This window comes from Physella acuta, unplaced genomic scaffold, assembly GCF_028476545.2.
Source record: "Physella acuta isolate Inbredline_101_S28 unplaced genomic scaffold, ASM2847654v3 ptg000712l, whole genome shotgun sequence".
NCBI lineage: Eukaryota > Metazoa > Mollusca > Gastropoda > Physidae > Physella > Physella acuta.
The window spans coordinates 124,772-146,720 of NW_026732230.1; the positions used below are offsets into that span (position 1 = coordinate 124,772).

Sequence of the window (21,949 nt, forward strand, 5' to 3'; positions counted from 1 at the left end):
AATGCGAGTTTTCGTGGGAAAAAATAATTTTTTAAAACTAGACTTTACTAGACTCAATAACGTTTGATATGATTATGATAAACTATATTTTCTATAATTCGATCCGATAGCTTTTTATTTTTCTTTCATAGAATAGATAAGCATAAATCTATATAATTATTTACTCTGTTGAATTATAGATCTACTAAGATTAAAACTAAGCGATATGTCAATAAGGGATTGTGCAGGTAAAAAACAAACACTCCGAGCCAGTCCGAGTCTAACTTTACCACTATGACGTTTTATTATATTATTATTGTTCACCTCTTGATATTAGAGATCGCGCAAATTGTATAATATAAACATTATCTTTGGGAATGTTTTGAATGATGTTTAATGGAATCGTATGGGTTTTTAAAAGTGTCCGATTTTGTGTTTTATAATATGTGGAACTTCAAGTACCTCCATCCAGGGCGGTAATGCAGCTGGATACCGTGGTGATGGTGTTGGGTGGGGGGGGGGGGTGGCAGACCGTTTAGGGGCCCACAACTGACCATAAATAAAATAATTTTAGACTTTAAATGTTCATGCAATTCTGCATTACGGTTGTTTTGGAATTTTTTTTTTACTTTAACTGCGGTTTGATTATCTTAATTATACAGTCGCGCGCTCTTTCGTAAAAACCACCACACAAAATGTGTAAAACTTTAAATGACTACCGTGACTTGTTGCTCCCCTTTGCCCTTTGGTAGCTTCGAAGGTGTGCAGTGGAAGGAAAGGGGAGCGGAGGGGGGGGGGGGCAGACCGATTACTAGGAACAAGAATTGCTGCCAATTTTAATTATAAAAATATTTTCATAATTGTATTTTCTTTTCTTTTTGAAGCGCGGTGAAGGTCGAGTTATCTTTCTTTTTATAATAAAAAAAAACACGCAATCGTCGTCAAAATGATTGGGGTGGGGGGGGGGGTAGGGGGGATCAAAGTCCATATAAATTTGACTGAGATCGGTCAACATATGCATATATCTAGAATTTTAATACATTTCTATTAAAATTATTTAAAACAATTTTCTGAAACGCGAAATAAGGGCTAAAATGAAGTTTTCTAACATTTCTATTTTGTAATGTAAATGTCTGACGTCACATTATCTGAACCACCGCCCCCTCCACTCATCACACACCGTTACAAAGTTACGGATTCACTTTCTTATTAAAACGAGCTAGATCTATGTTTCTTCACCTTAATACAGGGGTCTCCAAACTACGGCCCGCGGGCCGGATGCGGCCGGCGAGATCCTTTCAGCCGGCTCAGGGAGTTCTTTTTGTCCTCGGAAAAAAGTGTTTGTTGGGGGTGGCTGAGGAACTTTGTCCAGAAAATTCAAAACAATTTTTTAAAGTAGCTTTGGGTGCAAATACCATTGCCTGCCGTGTTGCAGACATTGGTGAAAACAGCGTGACTCAAATAGCGAAAAATGCAAGCAAGTTTCGCCATTTTTCAACTGCAATGGATGAGTCCCTGGACAGCTGTTCCACCTCTCAACTGCTTGTGTTCATTAGAGGTGTGGATGAAGACATGAACACAACACAAGAGCTGGCTTCCCTACATAACACGTAGGGCACTGTTACCGGAGAGGATATATTCAATGAGTCTAAAAAAAAACATTAGCTGACTATAACTTGGACTGGACTAACCTCAGTTACCCGACTTTTGATGGAGGAAAGTAAGATTTACCATATTTCACAGCAGTATGATGGCCAGTGGCGTAGCCAGGATCGTCTCTAGGGGGGTCCAATTTTTACCCGGGGACAAACTTTCTATTTGCACCCCCCCTCAAACTTTCGATTTGCACCCCCCTCTCAAACTTTCGATTTGCACCCCCCCCCCCCTCAAACTTTCAATTTGCACCCCCCTCATACTTTTGATATATATACCGAGGGGTCTATGGGGGGGGGGGGGGGTTACGACATCCCTAACCCCCCCTGCCTACGCCACTGATGATGGCTAATTTGCGAGAAAGTATTTAAGTCAAGAAAGGAAATAGGTGACTTCGTGGAAGATAAAAGCAAGCCACAGCCATTAATGTCTGATGAAGAGTCGGTATAGAAATTGGCCTATGCTGCAAATATAACTGGTTATTTAAATTTTCTGAACCTAAAATTACAAGAGAGAGAAATCTTGTTTCTGATCTATACACCCACCTAAAGGCCTTCGATCCAAACTTGTCATTTTTGGAACATGTACAGGCCAACAACTTGACGCACTCTCAGCAGTGCAAGGTATTTACGGCTGACGCAACCACTGAGCTTCCCACGTCACTTGCATGCGAGATCATCAAATACATCCAGCTGCATTTTCAGTAGCGGTTTTCTGACTTTGATTCAAAGACAGAAGAAGTGAGACTGTTTCAAAACCCAAATGAAGCAAATATGGCCAGTTGCCCAAATGAACTGCAGCTGGAGGTCACTGAACTGCAAGCAAATGACCTCATTAGAGAAAAGTTCAAAGAAGGGCGCGTGGGTTTTTATACGTTTTTGCCCATGGAAGACTTACCTAATATTAAAACTGGTGCATCAAAGTGCCTTTCAAATTTTGGAACAAGATACCTGTGTGAACAAACATTTTCAAGAATGAAATAAGTGAAGAACAATTTGAGAACAAACTTTCACCTCGAGTGTGTTGTCAGCCCCGACAGTGTTTCAATCCGATTTTTTCTCCGGGCGGGGGGGGGGGGGGGGGGAGGAGACACTTGAAATTTGTATATATTTCTATATAAATTATATTTCGTTAGGGTGGGGGTGGTAGACTTTTCCCGGGGGTGTGTGGGGGGGGGGGGGGGGCTCTACCCCGAGGAGATGCCTTGAAGAAACTCTGGCCCCCGAACTGATATTTGATAGTTAATGCGGCCCTTGGGCTGAAAAGTTTGAAGACTCCTGCCTTAATACATCGGCGTTTTTTTATACGAAACACTTATTTTTGGGACTTAATTTATTCATCGGTCATTCTAAATAGTTAAATATCTAACTCGAAATAGATCTATTAGATAATGGGTTCCCAAACTGTGGGTCGTGACCCCCAGGGGGTTGGCGAAGGGCTTTCTGTGGGGTCGCCAACTGGTAGACTAAACCCTAAAAACTAAACTAAAAATACTATTCAGAGGCTTATAGCAGATATGTCAGTAGATGTTAAAGAACACATTTTGAACGAAATCAAACTTTCACGATTGCTTGCTTTTCAAGTTGATGAATCAACAGACGTGAGTTATCGTGTTCGCAGTTGCTTGTCTTTGTGAAATATATTCATTCAGATGATAGCAAGGAAGAGTTGCTAGTTTGTGAAGATATCATGGGGAAAATAAATACGTTTTTGAAACTGGATGATTAAAATGGGAAAACGGCTGTGGGGTTTGTACGGATGGTGCGCAATCTATGTTTGGGTCTAAATCTGGCTTTCAGAAAAAAGTAAAAGATTTAGCTCCCTAGCCAAGGGGAATCCACTGCATGATTCACCGGTATACCCTCGCCAGCAAGACTCTTCCGACTCCATTGCTAATAAAAGTCGTAAGTTAGAAACGAGCTAACCCGCTACGTAGCATATACCGCTATCTAGTTGTTTTATTTTCTACTTATCAACAATTCATAATTTGTTAATTCGAAAATCGTGTTTTTTTTTTTTTTTTTTTTTTTTTTTTTTTAAAGTTGTTCTTGGAAGTGCAAGGGAAACAAGACCTTTTGATATACTTTAACGACTAAGAGTGGTTGGAGACAGTAGCACACCTAGCAGATATATTCGAACATCAACATAAGCTTAACATGAAGCTTCAGGGAAAATGAACGAATATTATCTCTTTTCATGATAATCTCGGGGCAATTTTATCCAAGCTTCTAAATTGGCGAAGAAAAAAAACATCTTGGAAATATTGCCATGTTTGAGAAACTCTGCAGTGTGGTAGATAAATCTCATTGTGAGATAATTAAAAATTTGAAAGAGGAGATTTCTGGCATCTTGAATCTCTTGAAAACGAACAGCGCACTTATTTCCCTCAGCTGAAAGTTAAGAATCTACATCGGCACTTAACCTATTCGCTGCTTCCATTGATGTTATCAGCATTTCCAATGAAGTACAAAGAGGAATTCTTAAATTTGCCGAATTATTCCGTGTCACGTACCGTGTTAAATGAAAAACTGCTCACAATATTTTGGTATGCACCATTCATACCCAAACGTGAAATTGATTGTTTTTCGAGTTTTAGTTCCTCTTGTGTCTACATTTCTTTGCGAGAATAGATTTTCAACACTTCTCCAATTAAAAACAAAACAAAGAAATAAATAAATGTTGAGAATGACATAAGGATGGCGTTGTTGTTAATTAACAAAAACTCAACCTCGGATGTTTAGTTAATAGCATGAAATTTTACTCATCGAATTAAAACAGTTATCAAGAATAATTCATTTTGAAAGTCTACTAGAATCTAGAAATTATTTTTTAGTGCTTATTAATTTACTTACTAATTTCGAATTTTTAAAAATTCTATGGGGGTCGCGGGTTACTATTTATAAAAGGGGATCGCCATTTGAAAAAATTTGGGAACCACTGTATTAGATCTTCAAGAGAGAAGTTAAATTTTAAATTTAAAGGGCTGTAACTCTTTAATATTTGGCTAAAATAATTTGTTACTGTTTTGATTTCCCATAGATTGCATACAAGTCTAGAAGCTAGATCTAGACTCTAAATAAAGATAACAAGCCTAGTGGCCTAGTGAATAAAAATTTAAAAAATAAGTTAGGCCTAAATATTAAATAGAATTACGCCCCTCTAACTAAGAATCATAGACTAAGAAATTTAGATTTATCTAGATCTAGAGATCTTAACTAGATCTAATAACTAACTTTAACTACTAAGCCAAATGAGAAATAACTTCTACTTCTAACTTATTTTTTTTAAATTTACAATGGGTGCCTACCTAGTCTAGTCTAGTGAGTAAAAAAAAAGTAGTTTACTCATCACTCATGTGTTGTATTTTTATTTTAAATATTTTTTAGTAGGCCTACTAGATCTAGATCATCTACTAGATCTCTACGTACTACTATGTTACATTAGTTAATAATATTGTTAATAAATCATTCATTCATCATTGTTAATAACTTAATATTGAATATTTTTGTAGTTTATTTCTCAATCTATAGGCCTAATCTATAGTCCTATTATTTTTTTAAAAATTTACTTTGTATTGCCATCTTCCACTTAATTGTTTATCAGTTTTATTTTAGTAATGGGAAAATATATAAATATTCAATTCCTGATGAGTTTTGTCTGATAATAATATTAATATGAGAATGGGCCAGCTTTTAAGATAAAGTTATTTATTAACTGTAGCACCAGAATTTAATTTGTAATATAAGAGGCCTACTTATCTTATAGGCCTGCAATAAAAATTACTAATTTTACATTATTTTCTTATGCAGCAGCTGAACAATAAAATGTTGATTATTGGAAGTCATCGAAATATTGCCAAGGCCTGGTCACATAGTTACGCATTTTCTATTTTTGTGCGGAGAAAATCTTCCAGCATTAATCTTAATGAAAATGCAACACAAGTGGAATATAATAATGCGCATCCCTTTTCTTCAATACCAGGGCCGGGTGGCTTGCCTTGGTTTGGCCAGTGGCTTAAATACAAACTTAGTAAGTAATTATTTAAATTGCCTTAAAAAATGATTGAGTAGGCCTATTTAATTTTGTCTGTGTTTAAAACCAAGATGTGATAGATAAAATATTCATGTAAATGATTGTGGCAAGATCATCTGGCTCTTTAGGAAATCAATTTTAGTATATAAAAAGTAAAGTTTCATTTATGATCTGATGGTGCATAGAGCAGCTTACACAAATTTCAGGATCCTCTGCCTTTGCCTTAGCAATTACAGGGATTCCATGGTCAGCGCTATGCCCATCCACTTTTACTTTCACAGATTTTATTCGGGTATCTATTTGATGGGGGGGGGGGGGGGGGGTGAAAATGTGCCAAGTCTGGGTACCCAGCCCAAGACTTTCTTTTTTTAATAAGAAATTAAGTGATAAAGTTTAAGTAAGTTTGAGAAATATATGTTAAATTTATGCTACATGTTACTTAACACAAATGTGTCATATTAGAATAGTATGTGAGAAATAAAGTGACTTGCACATGCTATGTTTTAGATCCCAAAAAAGTTCATCGACGTGACCTTGTACTAAAAGAGTTTTATGAAAAGTATGGAGACATTGTGAAGGAGACTGTAGCAGGCAGAACGATTGTACATTTGTTCAATCCAGATTACATCAAACAGGTATTGATAAGTGAATCTTATATAGTTTTTTCACATTTTAAAAGTTTTGGTAAGTGCTTGTTTATAAACTTCAATTATTTTTCTTAAATTAGTTTTAAACATAGTACTGAAATTGATTAAAATTTTCTGATCATTTTAATTTATATAATTATTTTATACCCTCCTATTAATGGTTGATTCACTAATTTACAGTAATATTTTTTAGGTGAGATTAATTTTGTTCTCAAATTTTGTACTTTATTTTCCATGGCCTAGATTTATGAAACTGAAGGCAAATACCCATTAGTTCCACCATTGCTTGAATCAGTTGAATTTTATCGTAGGAAAAAAGAATTGGCACCTGGGTTAGGAAATAGGTAACAAGAATCGATCTTTTGATTATTTTCTTTTTACATTATGATATATGATACTTATTTTTAAAATTATGTGTATAAGTATATAGAAAAAAGGGCAAGAAATAAATATTCATAGTTTTCAGTGATGAAGAAATACACTGTGGTGAGAACTAATATCAATCTCTTAAAAGTTAGACAGTGTGAAAATTGAACTGCTGTATGGATACAATTATATAGTTTAAAAATAGCAGTGTACTTACTAATAAATATTTTTTTTTTTATTATTAATACAAAATTGTACAATATATCAAAATAGAACAATAAAGAAAATGTCTTTTTCACTCAGTAATGGAGAGCAGTGGTACAGGCTTCGCAGCATTGTCCAGCATATAATGTTAAGGCCACTGAAGTCCCTTGATTATCTCCCTGCACAGAACAAAGTAGCCAATGATTTTATCAACAAGTTGCCAAGTTTAATTGAAAACAATGGAGAAGTTTCAAATTTCAACCGGTGGATAGCTCGATGGGGATTGGAATGTAGGTAGAAGTATAAAATTTGCTTTAATAAGTAAAACTGTACAGTCGATCACCGTATACTATACACGTCTAAAAACTATTCTTTATGTTAATTTTATCAGAACATGTATAGTGGGGCCTATTCGCTTATTGCAATGTTATTTTTTCTAGACATTTATCGTATCACACTAGTAAAACCTGTTTTACTCTATGGAGCCGAGACATGGAGAATAACTGCTATAAATAAGAAGAAAATACAATCATTTATAAACGCATGTCTCAGAAAGATCCTGCGAATTCGCTGGCCTAAAACCATCAGAAATGATGTTCTATGGCAACGGACAAATCAACTGCCAGTGGAAGTAGAGATCCTCCAGAGAAAATGGAAATGGATTGGCCACACACTCAGGAAGCCTGTATCCAGCATAACAAGACAGGCCCTCACCTGGAATCCACAAGGCAGGAGGAAGAGAGGCAGACCAAGAAAGACCTGGAGACGTGACCTGGAAGAAGACACCAAGAAGATTGGATACACCTGGGGACAGTTGGAGAGACTAGCCCTGGACAGAGACGTCTGGAAAGCTCTTGTCAGCGGCCTATGTCCCAGTAGGGACGACAGGCAAACATGACATGACATGACATGACATTTATCGTATACATAACTGTAAATGTGGTGTAATAAACTATTTTTTTATCTTAAAGTTTAACTTGAGAAAATATGTTTTTGGTTTTTCTATTCATCAGCTGCTGCCAATAACTGCTTGGACAAACGAATGGGCTACATGGATGAAAGTGGTATGGCTGCTGGTGACAAGATTATTGACACTAACCATTCTGTATTTGAACTGTCAATCAAACTTTATTTTGCCATTCCATTCTACAAATTGTTTTTCACACCAAGCTTAAAAGAACTTTTTGAATGTGAGGACTTTATTAATGAGTGAGTATTTGATGTTAAAGTTTTAAATTATTAACATTGTTTAATAAGTCAAGCGAGTGTAATGCATATGTTTTTGGTAATTTGCTAAATGATAAGCAACACAATTAGATGAAATACAAATAGCAGTATTATTTATGACTTCACTCTGGTAAGTCATCAGATGATAAGTGATTATTTAAACTCCATTCACCTAGTTCACTAAGTAACACCAGACATTAGGGGGTGCTACTTATACAATGCTAGGCACAAGTTAATTCCCTTGTATATTTTGATATACTACAATACATATTTACAAATTGAAGTCGAATAAAATATTTTTTTTTTTGCAAAGTGAAGCATTGAGGCTGACTAACATAGCCATTGAAGAGTACAAAGAAGCATTTGAAAATGGAACGCTCACAGAAGATAGATTCAGATTTTTGTCCTACATGCTGAGCAACCCAGAAATGACTAAAAAAGACTTGATGCCTGTTGTTTTATCTGTTTTAACTGATACTTTAAGCACAGTGAGTTTTATAGCTGAACTTCTCATAGAACAGTAGTATGGACTCAATGCATAAAAAATAAACTTTCATGAAATGGGTTTGAAGGATTCTTAAGATTTAAATAATGCTCTTTGTGTTGAAAATATGGTAATTTACTATCATCAACATTCTATTAAAATTATTTCAGACATCACAAATCCTCTTGTGTAATTTGTATAACTTAGCCTGCAACCCCAATGTACAAGAAAAAGTTTACGAGGAAACCAAGAAAATACTTCAAAATGGGGATCTTACATCAGATGGCTTTAGCTCTGCCACTTACATCAAAGCTTGTATAAAGGAAAGCTTCAGGCATGTATTTTATTTCAATCTAGCTTTTATTTCAGTTATAAAAAATTATGTATTTAAGTGCCTACTACTTCATTAAAATTTCTAATTTTTTTAAAACAAAATATAAAGACGAAATAGGAAAGACAATTTTTTTTATTGAGTTGTGAAGGGGTTTTATTGAAATATCTTCTACTTCTTAATCGTGCCTAAGACACATGGGGCAGATGAAGTAGAGTTCATCTGATTCATTGACCTTAGCATTTGAAGGGATAGTGTGGTCAGCACTATGCCCAGCCGCCTTTGTTTCCCTAACGTAAGTTAGGTACCCATCAGAGCTGGGTGGACTCAGGGACGTTCCACTGATTTGAACCCTGATTCGAACCCGAGACTCTCGGGTTAGCGGTCTAGCTCTCTACCCCGAGGCCACGCCGTCCATTTGGAAATATCTACAATTAACAAAATTTCTAACATATTGTAGAAAAGCAAGGTACATGGTGATCAGCAAGACCAGAATTTTAGTTTGATTCCACACTTTTTCACTCACACCAATGGGACATAACTTATCTTTGATTAAAAGATGACAGGGTGTTGTGTTTGTTTCACACAGACAATCTGCTTTTTTTTGCTCACGTAAAAGATCTCAAATAAGTACTTTTTTAAACCAGTTACACATATTGTGTGGGGCAGCATAGTCAAAAGGTAGAACGTTTGGCTGCTAGCCTATAGGTCTTGATTTCGGCTCTGACTTGTGACTAAAGGACGTCCTTGAATCCACCCAGCTCTAATGGATACCTGACTTAAGTTGGGGACAGTAAAGGTGGATGTGCATAGTGCTGACCTTACCATCCCTTCATATGCCACGGTCAAGAAACATATGAACTCTACTTCATCTCCTCATTAGATTGCTGGGTCTCAAGAGGAATCTTTAGACACATAATTTAAAATATGACTTTTTTAATCAGGTTATTCCCTGTAGGCCTGGATATATTAAGACTATGTCCTTCTAACATGGTAATTGGAGGCTATCAAGTACCAGAAAGAGTAAGTTGTTTTTATAGATAAAAACAATGCATACCTTAATTAAATATTTTAAGTACATTATATAAAAACAAAGCAAGTACAACTATCCACAATCTCTTGAGTAATGTTTTGGTAGTATGAAGTTAGTAGTTAAATTGTATAGTTTAAACGATCCTAAATCACTAACCAATTAGAAAACATTTTTCCCTACATATTAGAAATAGTATTTATGTGATTCCGTTTTTCTCACTTTAAATTTTGCTTAAATTTTAGATCTAGATCTAGGACTTTATTGTAAATATAAAAATTAGTTTTCTAAAATGAAGCCTACTTTTGTTAAAAATATTAATATTAGTTAGATATTTATCATCAGAATAAAGTATTGGAACAGTCACACAACCATTTGAATTATTTTTTTGAAAAGCAAATTTTTCCCAAAAAATAAAAATGCTATATACTATAGTACTATGTCATATCAAAATAATATATTTTTCCCAACATGTAAAACTATTTTTTCCCCAGACCTACTTATGTTTAAACAACTATATTCAATCTCTGGATCCTGATGTCATACCTGAGCCCCAGAAGTTTATACCTGATCGTTGGCTCAGGGAAGAATACAGTGAGAAACTGCATCCTTACCTCTTGACTCCATTTAGTCTTGGAAGAAGAATGTGCGCAGGTATACAACTAGCAAAAATTTAAATAAAAAGCAATTACACACAATTTAACTGAAAAGATTAATGACCATATTGTTAAAAATTTGCAGTAGTTTATATAGCGTCTGTAAAAGTTAAAAAATATACTTCTAGGGATTATAAAAATATTTTTTTAAACTAAGCTGAATATTTTTTGCACTTAAATTTCTTCATAGGGCGTCGTTTTGCAGAGCAAGAATTAGTGATTATGATTGCGAAAATACTTTCTCGTTATCGACTTGAATGGCACTACGGAGAGGTCCATCAGAGGTATCGTCTGCTGCTCATTCCAGATCAAGAAATAAAAATTAAGTTTGTTCCTAGATAAGAGATATAAATATGGAATGAAAACACTAGTACCTGTTGATGTTATAAAATGTGCATAATTTTTATATGTTTGGGCGGTTCAACATTTTTAACTTTACAACTAGAAATTCTGAAGCCTTGTATATAACCTTTTACATCATTTTCCAATAAAGGAATAATTTTTAAAACAAAATGTTTAATCTAATCGACTTTTGATTCATATATCTATTACTTAAATTGATTTTTTTAAAAAGTAATATAAATATTGCTGGATCGAAAGCTTTTTAAAGGATGTTAGAGGAAATGTATGGTTAGCTGAGTCTTAGAGGACAGAGAAATGTTAACCAATGTCCATTTTATCTGCAAGTGTCTTATTGGCCCTCATGAAACAGGATTTTACAAAATAAAATCTGAGATGACTCATTGACCCCTAACAAAAATGTTACAAATTGGCCCTTGACAAACTGACATCTAAAAAGGCTGTTGAAAATTTGATATATACTGGGGCTCCTTTTTTTTTTATTTCTGCCACTGTAATATTGAATTGCCAACACAAAAATATGTACTTAATTCAGTATTAAATACTAATGTGGTCTGTCGATGTTTTTGACAAATACACTAGTTGCTTCTTAGTCACTTTTTATTCTTTTTTTATTTGATAAAATAGACATTGATAATGTTCTCATTATATTTTGTTGGGATTCACACATTTTTAAACATGTCCGTCACTAAAACATTGTATGGAAGTGCAGGAAGCATGTTTTTATTTCTCTAACAATTGTTTGAAGAAAAGGTATATTACAAAACGCTCTAAGTTTTAAACAATTTTTTTTATTCCTTTAGAAAACTCTAAAAGGACTTGGTAAAAAATTATTTGTGTGTGCATTCCTTGGGGTTTTATATAATGGAACATTACTTTTTTAAAATTTCTACATTTTAATACAACCTGTTTTTATGATAATTACTGTCACTCAGTACAGTGGTTCATTCATTGGCCCTAAATGTCCCTGTGTAACTAACTCTATTTGTTTAAATGTTTTTTACCATTGTTTAAATAATAAATATGCTGCAATACACAATTTTTGTGATATGGTAATGTATACAAATAATATTGGTCATATAAAACCACACATTCAAACTTAATATTTTAAAATGTTTTTATTATACCAAATTAATATCTACAAATTACTTATGGTTTTTATTTACTGTGTTAACCTTTACTTTTAAGAGATGGTTAATGACAAGAATTTCTATTCTCAGGGTTCTAATAGCATTAGATTAATCAAACTGTCTAAATTGTAATCAATAAACAGACTTTTAACTAATGTTTTTTGTTTGTATTTTTTTAATATTAATGTTACAAACAGACAAGGACAGAAAAAAATAGTTTCACTTTGTGTAGATTCATAAAGAAATATTTATTGATTGGTCATTTTTTTAGTCAACTTTGTATTACAAAACAAGTCTGAATGTCTAGTTATATCCAACAATGTGTAAACAAATTATTTTTGTACTTATTGTGCTATAAAGTATCATTGCCACTGATGTTAGTATTTAAGGTCGTAGTAGCTGGTTGTTGAATTACTGTAGTGGAAGGGACCCCACTTAAAACTGCAGTACGAATCCCTCCAACAGAGGAGTCTTCTGTTTTTGTTGAGCTGCCCTGAATAACCACAATCTTCTGAGTGCCGGGGGCATTGCTGGTGGTCAGTGAAGACTGCTGGGTGGTGACAAATTTGACCAGGGGCGTGGTCTGTGTTGGCGGTGCTATCGGAGTCGAGGGTCTTGCTTGAGAGACAATGACAAACTTCTGGCCGGGGATGCCAGTGGGCGTGGAGGGCATAGAAGGCAGTGGCCTTGGGTTGAGAGATGTTAGCGATGGTGATGGATTGAGGAACGGTGAAGAGATTAGAGGAACTGGTGTGTTGGGCTGCTGCTGGATCACGATTTGAGGTGGGCGCTGAAAATGTAAGGAATTCAAGAAATAATTAACACCTGCATGTATTGTGTAGCTGAAGAGAAGAGCTGAAATTTCAGTCTAATACTTTTCCAAATTTTAAAATATTTTCTAAAATTTATTTGATCTGATTTTATAAAAAAAAAAATTAACAAATTTAAAATATATAATTTTATTTTAAATGTGAGATTAATTACTTGACAGATTAATAAAACAGCTATTTAAAATTTTAACACTTTTATTTTCAAATATGGGCTGATCATGCATACCAATTTCAAAACAGATTTTTCTATGACCCTTAATAACTTATCTTGGCCAAATTGGTTTACGAAAGTCTGATTTGGCATTGAACCTATTAAAGAAATTTACTTACCTGGGATAATTGTAAAGTTGAGCGAGGGGCTGCTAAGGCATGAATGGCAGATGTTGTGGCAGTTAAACTTTTCTCTTTTTGCAAAAACATTGAGAACATTAAAGGCCCAAGGTAGCCATAGGCCACATTGAACTCATCAACATTTTCAGTACTGTTGTGAAAAGTTTTCAGCACAGGAGGTAGATATTTCTAAAATAAATAAAAAATTTAAATATAAAAATAATATCTGTAACCATAGTAATGATTTTTAGAAGTTTTTATTTAAGTCTACCAAGATATTTACTTACCAGGAGCTGCCTTTTTATATGTTCTGCAGCTATTTTATCCACATTCAGAGCTGTCCCTTCATTAACTGCTTTTATACGATCACCAAGAATACAGATGTAGGGAAGCAAACATGACTTTATCACCTTCAAAAGAGAAATGCAGTTATATCTTAAAGCTTTTGGATAAACATTGGCATTATAAAATAATTTATAAAGGGGATATGCTATGTTTTTTTTCTATTTTTTACAGTTTAAGATCTAAAGCCTTTTGAACACTTTTATCATATTTGGCATATAAAAGTAAGTATTAAACAGCAACAAAAAAGGTCGAAAACATTTTTGGTTGTCATGGAAACCCAAAAAACCCCCGCCATTTTGAATTTTTCGGTACTTTTAAAAATACTAAGGCTTTTTTATTTATGCACCTATAGCAATCAAATTTAAACTGCTTATATTTCAGTATATATTAAAACTTTTGTCAATCACAATTCCCTCGTGACAAAGTTGTATTTTCGCATCAAGAATATTTACTGAAAATATGGTTGGACAACTTTTTGAAATAATTACTAGTAAGAATTTTACAAGGTCTAAAAAATCGTACCCTTTTTAGTATTCAATAGTTTCAAAATGTGCATATTTATTACCAAATACTTTTTTTCTATGAAAGCAATCACAATTCCCTCGTGACAAAGTTGTATTTTCGCATCAAGAATATTTACTGAAAATATGGTTGGCATTGTTTAATAAATAAAAAAGTAGTAGGTTTTTTAGTGTTAAAAACGTGCGAACTGAGAAAAACAGCCAAAAGTAACGAAAACTAGGTCAGAAAAGTACCATATCTGTGTAAACTGCAAAGCCAATTGTAAGATTTGGGTGCTTCCGAGATGTAGGAAATTAAGTTTATTAAATACATGAGAAATCCAGCTTTCCAATGATGTCAAATACAATATAATGACGGATATAAAACTTTTCATAGAGAGCTTGTAAGATTGGGAAAAATTGATTATTTTTTAATTAATAGGGTCATAAAAATCGTAATTCAAACACATAAAATATTTTTTTCTCTTTAAAGTTATTATTTTCTTTATACAAAAATGGACAAAGTATCCAAAAATGCAAGAAACCCATCATGACGAAAAACAAGAAATTTTGTGATTTTTTTTCCACGCATATCCCCTTAAGTATATATTATTACAGTATTTCCGGACTGTTCTAAAAGTACTGACAAAAGTATGAGACAAACTCAAGCATGATAAACAAAAACAAAGAAAACAGGTAGATAATGTGTATATACCTCAGGACCCAGCTCACCCAGACCTGCCAGTGCTCCATATATTGTAGCCAAGGCTGCAGCTTCACTTTGGATAGCTTTGCTAAATTTCTTGGTTACCCTTGCCTGGATATTATTAGTGTTGTTACTGTAATTTCTGAAATATCAAAATTCATAATTATTTTTTACACTGCAACATTTAAGATGAACAGACAAGATTTCAAAAAATTAAAACAGATTAAGCAAATCAGATCCCTGCATGTTAATAAATTCAAATATAATAAATGCTCTGAAGCAATTTTTATTTTAATTACTCAAGACTTAAAATAATAAACAGTAAAATGCTAGACATATTTGTTTACCTGCAGATCTGGGCCACAAGACGTGCAGCAAAATCCCTCAAAGCCCAATGGTTGTCCATGTCAGGTCTCAAGCATAACTGACGACTCACGACACACGTCATGACAGTTGGTAGCAAGTCATGAAGCTGACAAAGGAAAGATTGGAGACACAATTCATAGAAGGAAAAAATTGAGTGGGCAAGTGGGGTAAACCTTAATAACAGTGACTACTTGGAGAATATTTGCCATTTTTTTACGTTGGATATGTAATGTGCTGTGTATATATAAAATATTAAAATGTCGTAAAATGCAATTTTTGAATAGTCAACTAAAAATGAAAATAATGGAAACACCTAAGATACTTTTAAAAATCAGTTTTAAGATGAATACATTTAAACATAAATAACCACTTCAATCTTATAGGTATCAAAACAGGACAGAAAAAAATGTATACTCACATATTTGTCTAAATAAATTGTTTGGTTGTCTAGCAGTGATTTGACCATCCTCATAAGATAAATCAGGAGGGCCAAATTATTTTGTACTGCATTAATTTTCACACCCTCAGATGCAAAGGCAACAAACCTAGGCAACATCTGATGGAGACCAGGGTCACACTGCAAGCTCTGTAGGGCTTCCTTTAAGAGTTACAAGAGAAAACATTTTTGTTACATCAGAAACGTTTAGAGATTATTTGTTTCAAATTTTAAAATCATTAAAATCTCTTAGCTTGAAAAGTTAGCTCCCAGAAACCCACAAATGGAATTATAAAAGATTGTCTAGTCTCAAAATCCCCCCCCCCCCCCCCCCCCCAAACATAGATTTTCCATAATAATCGCACAATAGTTATAACGTGAATTATCACCAAATTTATTGCCAATAAAAAAAATGTTGGAATGCAATATTTCTAATTTACTTAGTAATAATCTAAAAATCCTATAAAAGGCTTGCAAAATTATGTTAAGAGTATCTGCAACTTTTTTTAAATAATGATTTTTAAATAAATAATATTTAATAGCCACAGCTCATGGGTTAGAGTGTATCCACACCCTAGAGCAAACAATCACTGCCCACTATCATGGGGGCCAAGTAGTTAGTAGGCTGACTTAGTAGTGCAGGAAGAGATATGCTGTTAGATGAATGCAGTCAAAAGTTCCTGACAATAGAGCTGTGTGCTAACTAACTGAATGTAAATCACTGAACCAGGAAATAAAAATTACCAACTCTGAATTTATCAGTTTCTAAAAGATTTGACTTTTTGTACTTGGCAAAATTGTGACTTTTTCGTTTCAACCCTAACACTATATCTTTAGTATTTAAAGTATGAAGTTAGAAATTGTGCGGCAAGAAGTTAATTCTCTGAAACTCACAATGGCAGTTATAGTTAAAGTCATTGCTTTTAGCAGCTTAATCAGTTTTTTCACTATTCCACTGAAACATTTTTCCCATCCTATTACAATCTTCCAGTATGCAGTTACCTACAATTAATCACAATCAACAACAAAATAAGGAAATAAAATATATAAAAGCTTACAGATCTCTTTTGCTCATCTGGACCAACACAGCTTTCTGTTATCTCCTTATAATAAAACTGTTGCTCCTAAAATAGAAAACATATGTAAGTTAGAAATAGGCAAGTGTTATTTTCACAAAATTTAAATAAATCAACTTGGAAATAGGCAAATTATTTTTTAACAGATATGTGATGTCAGAAGTATAAATAAAAAAAAAAAACAACAAATGCTGCTGATATAATGTAAACTTACTACAGACAGCTCATGAGTAGCCAGATTTTTCAACATCACACTCTCTTTGTGCTTGTGGTGATGCTTGTGTTTGTTGGAATCTGGGTGGGGACGTTTCAAGGGCCTGTTGGCTCCAGTCTTTATAGCTGTGTCTAGTATTTCTTGTTTTTGCAAATCTTTACTTGCAGGTGGGGGGTTCTCGGGTAAGGCTGGCTGGGTGCCCTCAATGGATAACCAGTGAGCTACCAAATAAATTTCAAGGTTAAGCACAATACGTTTTTATCTAGGGAAGTTGTAACTCATGCTAATTGGAAACTTTAGTTTTACTAACCTTTTAATGAGACTTCAATTGGTATTTTGGGAAGAGGATCACTAACAACTGCATGCAGGTCCACTTCCTTTTCCTCTGTAAAATATATTTCTCTACCTCCGCCGCTCGCATGCCGAAATGGGATATTGCCTTCTTTGCTCGTGTGACCATATACTGGCTGAAGATTTGAATTATAGATAGAGTAACTGATTATTTGGACAGAAGGAAAATACAGTTGGAAATATAAAATGAACAGTTATCCAGAAGAATCATCACTCAAATTTGTAGTTTTAATATTGCTGGAGAGATTATTTTATGGACAATAGAGAAAGCAAACACAGTAAACAGTCTAAATGGTGCTTAACTTGATCCATAACATGTGGTCTTCAGGATTGTAAAAAAAATTGGGTTGCTTATGATTAAACTATATTGAAAAAGTATAAATTGTATAGTCCAGTGTTTTAACTACATTTGTGTTTGGTAAGCTACGATGGTCTTCAAGTCTCAACGCTAAATTTTTAAAAACCCCAACAAAAAAAACCACAGTGAAAACATGCACTTCAGGCCCACCTCAACATTTTTCATCTGCAATGCTTGATCAAAATCTGTGCACATCAGCTTCAAGCGTTTACCATGCTGTCTCAACTTTTCAGCTTCCTAAACAGATGACACAATTAATATCAATTACAGAACAGTTCAAAATAAAATCAAAACCTATGCCAAAATAATGAGTCATTCTAGAAATCCACACTACGTATGAATGAGAATTGTGAATGTCAGTTAAAAATAAATCAAACAATAGATAACACAATTACAAGTTTTTAAAAATTACCATACCTGTACAACAAGTTTTAATCGGTATGATATATCTTCAGCTAAAAAAGATGAGGCTTCATCTGCTAATCCTGATATACCTATAGATTCTGCAATGACTCGAATAGATTCTGATGACAAAATAGATCCAAATCTACTTTCAGATGCCATTTGAAAGAATATAAAATCCACAAAGATCACTTGAGGTAAATCATGCTGTTTTTCTTTTTTTCTTTAATCCGAGGCAGGTGTAAAATTTACAGATGCTAAACTGTAATTGCACAATCAATGTGGAGACTCATCATTACAAACATCTTACATGTCCAGTAATCTAGCATGTGTTAAAAAACTTGTTTTGCTTAGTAGATCAAAAAGATGTCCATCATATAATTACTTCTAAATCCATGGATGCCTACTTGATTTCAGGATGGTGAAGACCTCAACTGCAACCAATGAAGTATTAAGGAATTTATGAAAATAAAATTCTAACCATACCTACAGTAACACATTCATACTCTTTAGTAGTCTTTGAGTGAGATCCCCATGAGTATATGGAAAAATGGTGAATATTACTAGCCTACTTTTATTATCATATACTGCTTAAATTTAATAGCAATGTATGAGTATGTAAATTATCATTACTCACTAAAGTACAAGTTACTTTTTGAACCTGATGGTCGATGGGCAGATAGAGTTCACCAGTTTCTGTGACTAGTGTGTATAAGGGAAGAGTGTGGTCATTATACCCAGCGGCCTTTACTCTCCCTTTCCTGAGTCTGGCACTGATCAGATCTGGGTCGACTCAGGGACACAACTCACTGACTAATGACAAACAATAGGTGTTATTTGACATAAAATGTTATGTTAAGAAGGGAGTAGTCGGGAGTTTAAGGAAAGAAAACGGTGGAATAGGGTGGAATGATGTTTCAATGAAATTTAATCCTAACTTTAAACTAACTTAGTAGATATTCTTGCTAAATCTAAACTTTACTCAATTTTCAATTTTAACATATCAGTGAATAATAGACATCCATATTTAATCCAAAACACACTAATTTTGAGGGTTTTAGCTTGTTTTAAACTAAATTACTCATTTAAAATTTATTCTCACTCATAGCCATGGCACACCTTTCCATTACAACCATATTAAATCACCCTTGTGTTTGAAGCCACAAATTGGGTTTTACTTTTTTAACTGCCAATGCAAATAACGGTCACGTGGTTTAAAAAAAAAAAAATTTGGTTGTCGATTAAAAGTTCTATTATTTTTAATGAAACCAACTTTTAAATTTAGCCTTCATTTTCCAAAACAGATTTCAAAATGCTTTTCTGGCATATATAGCTCTGCCACCTATAGCTTGTTTTTATAACATGAAAAACCCACCATTTTGCCTTTTTAAACATTTTTTAAAAGCAATTTTAAGAAGGTCATTGGAACTAAGACAAAAAATTGATTTAAGTCATGCACCCCTTGTGGACGCCATATTGTTGTAAGCAACCAGCCCCCACCTCCAGGGCAGCGAGCATACTATTACTTAAGACTTAAGGATAGACTGACCTACCCAACTGAAATTCTAGCTTCTTCTTCTTCGTTCTTAATTGCGACTTGCAATGTGAAAAACAGGTGACTCCTAAAATTTTAATAATTATTTCACATGTTGATGAGGATTTATGTTTTAAAAAATTAAAAAATGTTTCCTTGTTTCATTTAAGTACCTGTTTTTAAACAATTGAATTAAAACTTTTCAGTAATAAATGAAGACTAGCGATGTTTCCAACAGATGCAACCATGCTCATTTACTATAGCAGCCATCTTGTTTAAGTTTTATTTTTATAAACTTATAGCGCGAGATTCAGGGGGAAGCCACTCTATTTTACAAATGGTTGTTTAAAGTTAATTTCTGGCCTATTGATATATTTAGCCATTGATTTAGGTTTATTAATCATTTATCTATAATATTTGACAAAACATATCACAATATACTTCTATTAAAGCCTTGACAATGAGGTAACGTTTTCGTACATTAATAGCCGCAGGCGATTTTACGTACCCAAAACGATAGATTACCAAAAAAACATAGGCGTAGGCCAGGGGTCGGGAACCTTTAGATACGCAGGAGCCAAAAGTTACAATTTACAAACTTTCCCAGTTTTTAAAGAGCCACAACATTTTTAGTTCAATATTCGGTATTTGATTAGGATTAGGTAAATAAAGTTGGTTTGTTATTTAAAATAGTTTTAAATATGAAATAATATTTGTTCATATAAAAACAGACAAGTTTCGCTAGAATAGTAAAATTAGTAATAAAATAATATTATTCTAGGACTATCTCAATTTACTTTAGAAGCTGGTAATTGTTATTTTATTTTTTCTTTACGAATATCACCAGCTCAGGAGGTGTCTCCCATTAGCCAGTCAGGCCTCAACACGGCAAACGCCTTCTAACTGGCTTGGATATCAGTTTGAATAACTTGCATTGTTCGCTTCTATCCTTTGGCCTTTGGTTCTCACCAGGCATATCTTCCAACCCACTGAACGCAGGGTAAAGTCGTACCCCACCGTCCAGTAAAATTGAAATTATATAACTATTAATATTTGTGCAAGGAGCTGGAGAGCCGCATCTGGACGTCAAAAGAGCCGCAGGTTGCCGACCCCTGGCCTAGGCCTATAGAAAAAAAACAGGTAATCTATCGTTTTGGGTACGTAAAATCGCCCGCGGCTATTTATGTACGAAAACGTTACCTCATTGTCAAGGCTTTAATAGAAGTATATTGTCATACTTTTGTGTCAAATATTATAGATAAATGAATAATAAACCTAAATCAATGGCAAAATATATCGATATTGGCCAGAAATTAACTTTAAACAGCAGTGTCTGAGAGCAAGATTTGCTATATAAACAGCAGCCATTTGTAAAATAGAGTGGCTTCCCCCTGAATCTGGCGCTAAAAGCTTATAAAAATAAAACTTAGACAAGATGGCTGCTATAGTAAATGAGCATGGTTGCATCTGTTGAAAACATCGCTAGTCTTCATTTATTACGGAAAAGTTTTAATTCAACTGTTTAAAAACAGGTACATAAATGAATCAAGGAAACATTTTTGAATTTTTTAAAACATAAATCCTCCTCAAAATGTGAAATAATTATTAAAATTTAAGGAGTCACCTGTTTTTCACATTACAAATCGCGGGCGATTTTACGTACCCAAAACGATAGATTACCAAAAAACATTAGGCCTACATCTAGTCTAAAAACTAACTTGGAATCACTGTGACTGAGAAGTCATGACCTGTTCATTCTGCTGTAGTGAAATTGTGAAGGTTTTTTAATTATAGTTATTCATATTCACATGTTGATCAACAAAATTCAACATCATCAGATTCTCACTCAGAGAACTTCAGTTGAGCGCGGTCTGCTGTGTAGCATAATAATAATTTACAGAGAACATTATTTCTGAGCAGAAAATAGGAATCTAGATCTTGATCTAAATTAAAAAAGAAAGATTAGACTAATTGGAATTTTTAATAAGAGTAAATCACTAGATTAGATTTTAGTTTCAGATAAAAGTTAAAATAAAAATCAAGATACAGTCTTGACTGCAACACAGTGTGAGCTAGTATTAGCACTCGCAATAGATTTCCGGTTCTGTTATGCCAGATAAACATTAACTAAAATAATCAGTACTAGTACTAATGTAAGAAAAAAAATCAATAACTCAAAAACAGACTTATATTTAAACTATCAAGGAAATTTTTATACATAGATCTAGATATTATAAGTATTCAATTATGCGGTTGCTTATTTATCCTAGAAAAAAATCTTTGTGGGGAGAAATTGAAATAAATTTTATTTGCAATTTTAGTCTTAAATGCATGAAAGTAAAGGATTAAACTAATTTTATGAACAAAAGAGTTTCGATAATATAGTCACATGACTTTTGTTT

General features: G+C 33.7%; 2 protein-coding genes across 5 annotated transcripts; one reads left to right on the top strand and one right to left on the bottom strand.

Moving 5' to 3' along the window:
* The first annotated feature begins 155 nt into the window (after nt 1–155).
* LOC131949735 (putative cytochrome P450 CYP44) lies at nt 156–12,254 on the top strand. Of its 3 annotated transcripts, none has more exons than XM_059311605.1 (11): nt 156–227; nt 5,442–5,661; nt 6,172–6,299; nt 6,555–6,655; nt 6,981–7,171; nt 7,895–8,090; nt 8,422–8,596; nt 8,763–8,926; nt 9,868–9,946; nt 10,448–10,607; nt 10,800–12,254. In XM_059311605.1, exons 2-11 carry the CDS (start codon nt 5,457–5,459, stop codon nt 10,949–10,951), a joined length of 1,551 nt encoding a protein of 516 aa, XP_059167588.1. In that variant the 5' UTR covers nt 156–227; nt 5,442–5,456; the 3' UTR covers nt 10,952–12,254. The 3 variants fall into 3 exon arrangements, with proteins under 3 accessions (XP_059167588.1, XP_059167587.1, XP_059167586.1); XM_059311604.1 differs by lacking the exon at nt 156–227 and adding an exon at nt 4,669–4,757; XM_059311603.1 differs by lacking the exon at nt 156–227 and having other exon boundaries at nt 5,285–5,661.
* Nucleotides 12,255–12,280: 26 nt separating this feature from the next.
* LOC131949734 (transcription initiation factor TFIID subunit 6) lies at nt 12,281–21,407 on the bottom strand. 2 transcript variants are annotated; one of them, XM_059311602.1, is made up of 13 exons: nt 21,266–21,399; nt 18,651–18,826; nt 18,029–18,447; nt 17,762–17,848; nt 17,213–17,369; nt 16,903–17,123; nt 16,671–16,736; nt 15,595–15,774; nt 15,158–15,282; nt 14,820–14,952; nt 13,547–13,669; nt 13,260–13,448; nt 12,281–12,889 (listed from the first exon to the last, which is right to left on the bottom strand). In XM_059311602.1, the coding sequence occupies exons 3-13, from the start codon at nt 18,173–18,175 to the stop codon at nt 12,452–12,454; spliced, it is 1,866 nt and encodes a 621-aa protein (XP_059167585.1). In that variant the 5' UTR covers nt 18,176–18,447; nt 18,651–18,826; nt 21,266–21,399; the 3' UTR covers nt 12,281–12,451. The 2 variants fall into 2 exon arrangements, with proteins under 2 accessions (XP_059167585.1, XP_059167584.1); XM_059311601.1 differs by lacking the exon at nt 18,651–18,826 and having other exon boundaries at nt 21,266–21,407.
* Nucleotides 21,408–21,949: the final 542 nt, after the last annotated feature.